Source organism: Marmota monax, unplaced genomic scaffold (assembly GCF_021218885.2).
Source record: "Marmota monax isolate L192 unplaced genomic scaffold, Marmota_monax_Labrador192_F-V1.1 WCK01_AAM20220418_F8-fsc00204, whole genome shotgun sequence".
NCBI lineage: Eukaryota > Metazoa > Chordata > Mammalia > Rodentia > Sciuridae > Marmota > Marmota monax.
Window position 1 is genome coordinate 2,192,505 of NW_026695247.1, and position 6,000 is coordinate 2,198,504.

The 6,000-nt window shown below is 34.9% G+C and overlaps 1 protein-coding gene across 7 annotated transcripts in view; it reads left to right on the top strand.

Annotated features, from left to right (window-relative positions):
- Ccdc138 (coiled-coil domain containing 138) overlaps positions 1 to 1,846 on the top strand; it is a 75,910-nt gene extending 74,064 nt beyond the window's left edge. For 5 of the 7 annotated variants that reach the window (XM_046420257.2, XM_046420256.2, XM_046420258.2 and 2 more), the window contains one exon: positions 1,355 to 1,846. In XM_046420257.2, coding sequence (XP_046276213.1) covers positions 1,355 to 1,520 — 166 coding nt within the window. In that variant the 3' untranslated portion in view covers positions 1,521 to 1,846. The remainder of the gene's footprint in view (positions 1 to 1,354) is intronic. The other 2 variants (XM_046420259.2, XM_046420261.2) reach the window with 2 other exon arrangements.
- The last annotated feature ends 4,154 nt before the right edge of the window (positions 1,847 to 6,000 follow it).

Sequence of the window (6,000 nt, forward strand, 5' to 3'; positions counted from 1 at the left end):
CCTTTTCTCTAGGTCTCATCCCCTCATTTATGATATTCATGGTAGAGAACTTGGATATTTTAATCCAGACCTCAGTATACTTAATAGTAAATATAGTATAATCTTTAAAATACCTGTAGATATAGATATAGTTATATTTGATACCATGCCCATTACACTGTAATAAATTACTAACTGTCACATTAGAACCTTGTTCTCAACTCACCAGATTATTAGTTTTGGTCTGATATCAGAGGAACTTACCAATTTTCTGTCTCCCTTTTTTCACAGACTGTACCATGATTCTCTTCATTTGTGATCAATACATTTTCAATAAGGCCTGTAGCGAAATGAAGCTGCATTGACATTACCTATATTTAATTCTTTCTTAATTTCTTAATATATGGGATTTTTAAAAACTAGCTCACCTTGAATGCAGGGGCACATACTGCATTTTAGGAGGTCGAGGAAGGAGGATCACAAGTTAGAGGCTAGCGCTGGCAACATAGTGATACCTTATCTCAAAACAAAAATAAAAGGGGATAGGGATGTAGCTCAGAGATACAGCATTTGTTTGGGTTCAGTCCCCAGTAACTGCCCCCCACCCTGAAAAAAAAAAGGTCGTCCCAAAGTTCCAAACATTTAGGGCCCCAAATGTCTTACTCGACATGTTTAATAACTTAGCTTCAATTCACATTTGAAGAAGTAGAACAGAGCCTGAACAAACGTATTTGGAATAGCTGATGTTCAAACAAGGCTTAAAGTAAATCTTTAAGACCACAAAGGTAAATCCTTTTGTATTAAGTGGATGATAGATAAGATTATTTGAAAATTTCTCTCAAGAAGCAAACATACGTAGTCAAGGAAATAAGAAATACATTATAAGATAGAATGCTGATAGAAAGTGAAATCAATTTCATTTACTGTATTAGCAAATTTAACTTACTATGATAGGATAGGACTGTAATCACTATTATTAAGAGGGTGGTTGAAAAGTGTTCTAGAGCTAAATCCAAAGGTAAACCAACATCCTGCTGCTTTAAAAGCTAGCTTAAGATGATCAAGTTTTTTTGCTCTCTTTTTAGCTCTGGGGGAAACAAGATTTCTCATTCTGTAATAGTGAATATAGTATAGTTTTCAGGACTAAAAAATATACTCTTTTTTCCTCTAGTACTTTTTGTTTTACTTCAGGCCTATCTCATAAAAACTGTTTTGTCTGTCTTAGCATCTTAATCCTTTAGTCAGCCATTTTCTCCACTATTTTTTTTTAAATGCCATTTCCTTGAATTTACACAAAAGCTGTCTCTCAAAAGTCATTATATAGATTTCCTAAGTATGTGTAATTAAATAATATACTCTTTTTTTTTTTTTACAGGAGTAATAAGAAGCTCTTTGAACTTTTTACAATTCACCTGATGCTTCAAGAAATCCAAAGGACAACACATCCTGAACATGCCTTTCTCTGTATTAACCTAAATTCAACTCTGTTCAATTTGGGTTTAACAAAATGCAACTCCTTGGTCTCCAATACAAGCCATTAGACTGGCTTATTTTTATATAAATATTGTGTTGCTTATTTGTAAAAGTGTAAAAATCACTAAAGTAACTAAAGTTCTACCAATAAAGTTACCAGTAGCATCATTTATCATGAAAGATAAGTAGAAATTTTTTCAACTTTTTAAATGAAATCTAAATGAATATGGAATTTTTGGAATATTTCAGTTTATCTAAGGTAGTACTGATATACAAGATGGTATTTGCAGAATTTATGACACTTGGAGTTACTTTTTATATAATATTTTAGGAAGATTCTTAAAATTATGTGATTGTTTGGAATAAAATTGGTGCTTATGTGGGAATGGTTCAACCATGTTGTCATTTTGTTTTCTTACTTTAGTAGAATTCCTCCTTTTGGAAGCAAAAGTACATTTCTTCTTTCTTTTTTTCTTTTCTTTTTCTTTTTTTTTTTTTTTTTGGTGGTGGTACTAAAGATCTAACCCAGGGCCTCTCACATATTAGGCAAATGCTGTACCACTGAGCTACACCCCCAGCCCTAAATTTTTTATAAAGTATCTAAAGGATACTTTAGAGAAGGAAGTTTATTTTTTTCAAAATAATTTAATTATTACTAAAATATGTAAATATAGTGTAAGACATTTTTAAAAGAACAATAAAAAAATAAAAAATACTGCTAGAAATATCTCTTGGTATAACCCCAAATGATTACAGTGGCCAGAGGTGAGGTCTGGGTGAGGTGGTAGTGATGAAACTTGAGTTTTAGGACAGAACACTGAAAAGCAAGAGAAAAACAAAGTTGTTTTAGAGTCATAAAACCGTACACCGACTGTGTAATCTTATTTTCAGGATCTAGAAGAAATTTTGAGGGAGTTGTTTAGCTTCTTCAGAGAATATAAGAAAATGTGCCACTCATGAAGCAAAAATAGAAAGCCATGAGGAGCACACACACTGAGCTGAATATGGTGAGGTTTATAGCAACTAACGCCAAAGCCAGAATTCACATTGGAAACAAACCAGAACTTGATTGATTCATACTTCAAAAAATAAAATTAATGTTATGAGAACAAACAGGAAGCTCTCTCAGAATTCTTGAGTATCTAGAGACAGGATCAATAAAATATAAAAGCAAAAACAAAAGCCAGTTATCTATAAGGGAAGAAAAACAAGCTAACCTTACAGAATGGCAGAAATTAATAGAGAATTCTGGAAAGGAAAATTTTTAACCAAGAATTTATACATAGTGAAGATTTCTTTCATAGGTGAAGAAAATGAAAGACATTTTCAAACATGCAAGTGTTCAGAAATTATACCACTTACTCTTTTCAAGAAAAGAAATTAACCAATTTAGAGATGAAGGAAAACTGAGTTTATTAAATTAGCTTTATCCATAGACTGCAGTGAACACGGAAGCCACTTAACCCTGTAAACAGAAGCATAAGCAGTTAGTTCACTGGCAGATTCTATTGAACATTTAAGGAAGAAGTTCTAACCAGGTATGGAGATACAGATCTGTAATCCCAGTGACTAGGAGGCTGAGGCAGGAGGATTACAATTTTGAGGTCAGCCTCAGCAATTTAGACCCTGTCTCAAAAATTAAAAAGATGGAGAAGTAGCTCTGTGGTAAAAGGCCCCTGGGTTCAATCCCAAGTGCTTTTAAAAATAGAAGAAATTCTATCAATTTTCTACAATTTCTTTCAGGAGATATAGTAAAGGCAATACTTTTTGGCTTGCCCTAAAAATGGCCAGCATCACTCTAATACCATTCAAACTTCTCAATCTTAAATTTTTCTTACAACTATTAGAAGTTGTGGATATCATATTGAACAACCTGAATGGGATGTATTTTAAACATAGAGTGTCTGAACTGTCTGTCCTTCCTGCTTCCTTTGAATCTATTGATTTTTTTTTCTTTTCATTTCTTTGCCCACTCGAAAGAAAAGAACCAATAAATAATTATATATAAGCCCTCAGGTAAAGCAGGCTAGCTTCTTTTTTGACGTTATCCATATGCTGAATACAGACCTTTAAAATATGCTTTTTCCCCGCTATTCATTAATAAGTTACGCTCTTAATTAAGAAACAAGCCAAGTTGAAAAGACTGCGGAATGAACTAAATCAGCCTCCAGAACGTGTGCCTTTCTGGCATCTAGCAATCTAAAAATTCTTGTAGAAATTCATAGTGACAAATGAAAACAGAAACAAGAAACAGAACAAAATGATGAGGTGAAGTTCATTTATGGTTTCCTCTGGTGCCATATTTGAGCTGGTGAAAGTCACTAGTGAAGAAAAATATATGTCCTTTAGAGAAAAGGGAGAGGAAAACTTATTGCTTCTTAATTGCTTTTAGCTGAAAAGAATGTCAAAGAATGATTTTTTTTTAATGGCTAGTTTTGTTTAAAGACCAATTCAAACACAATTGTTAGTGCAAGTAAATTTGGTGAATGTAAATGTCTTAAAATTTGTAAATGACGTTTTTCAATAGTACTCTGTAGGGCATGACTTGCTGCCCGCTTCGCGGTCTTGGGGCCCACACAGGTGGCTGGGATGGCTCCTGGCGATCAGCCGGGAGGCAGCGCTGTGGGTGGTGACGGAAAAAGCGGACCACCTCCAGGATAGGTCCAGGACTCTCGCACCCTCGTGGACAGCTCCCTTACAGACTGCGGGATGGGTGTACACCTGGACTCGCTCCACCCCTCTGACCTTTATCCTGATTGGCTCCTGTGCAGTATATAAGCTGTGTGTACTTCCTCAATAAGAGATCCTGCTTCCACTGGTCTCCCTGCGCGTCGCATTGTCCTGGGGGGGGGGGGGGCTGGGTGCGGGCTGGGGGCGTGCTTTCCCCGCTTCTCCCGCTGGTCAGGAGGGGGGTGCTGTAAAAACCCCAACAGTACTCATGTTTTATAAAATGTCTACTTAAAACTAGTTTTAAAAATAATTTTGAGGACTGGGGATGTGGCTCAGTGGTAGGGTGCTCGCCTCACCTCAGGTTTGATTCCCAGCACTGCAAAAATATATTACCTTGAAGCCTTAAAAGTAAGTCATAGATAATCATAAAATGTGAGTCGTTTGTTAAAACTCACTGCTACAACTGTCCTTGTCTTACAAATTGAAACAAAAACAGGTCCATGCTATTACTGAGTCCAGAGCCTGATGGGATTTTGGTTTTCTCATGATTTTCTAGTCAGTCCAGTCAGTCCTAGCTAAAACGTAAGCATTCAAGGAGTTAACTAAAGCTATTCATTTTAGACTAAAAATAAATGGAAAAAAGGCTTTGTTTGTTTGTTTTCAAATTGCTATAAAACTGCTTTACCCAAGATTTGGTCCACAGTCTCAATAAGATTTCCTATCAAAGACAGATAAAATCTGAAAAGTCTTCTCTACAAATATTGGTTTGCCCATCTGAGCAGGTAACTTTTAAACTTTTTTGTCAAAAACATAATTTGGATCCAACACTATATATATACATACACACACACACACACACACATATATATATATATGTACACACACACACACATACATATGTGTGTATATATACACACACACACACATATATATATATATATATATATATATATATATATATGGGGTTTTTTTTAGTTGTTAACAGGCCTTTTTAGATTTATTTATATGAGGTACCGAGAATCGAACCCAGCACCTCACACATGCTAGGCAAGTGCACTGAGCCAAAACCCCAGCCCCCAACACTGCTTTTACAAGCCACTTATTAAATTTTACTGCCATGTAATTAAAATTGTTTAAATTAATGCTAAATTATCTTTGTTTACGTGTCTTTTGTATGTCTATATTGGTAACTAACACTGCTTCATTGGGGTCTTACATGGGCCTCCATGCTACATAAAACATGTAAATACATACTTTCCTTCTGTTAATCTAGCTTTTTTTTTTTTTTTTTTTTTGAGACAGGGTCTCAATAGGTTGCTTATAGCCTCACTAAGTTTCTAATGTTGGCTTTGAACCTGAGATCCTCCTGCCTCAACCTCCTGAGTCACTGGGATTATAGGTGTGCCCCACCATGCCCAGCTAGTGTTTTTAAAATTTTTGTTTGGTTGGTTTTAAGAGGAAAAGTTGGTTTCAGGGCACACAGTATCAGAGGTCTCAATCCATAGGTGGTCTTTGTATGTTTTGTCATAAGATTATTTTGTTACAACCTTCATTGCTTTGTCATAAGGAGGATCTTTTTTTTTCTTAGATTTATCTTGAGGAGAACTATATCCTGTATACTTTTCCTGGGGACATCTCTTTTATGTCCAAAGTTAAGTCATGGACAGCTTATTGGTTCTGAATTACAATTAAAGTAAGTATTCCTTTGGTGATTTGGACTTTTGTATCTAAAAAAAAAAAAAAAATCTTATTTTTTACAGAGCTCTCATCCTCAACAACTGTTCTCTTGGTACTTTGGAAAAGTTCAACTTAAGTGAAAAAAGTGGTTTTATAAATCAGCAATTTTCTCAGAAAAATAAAAACTAATGATTTTTCAAG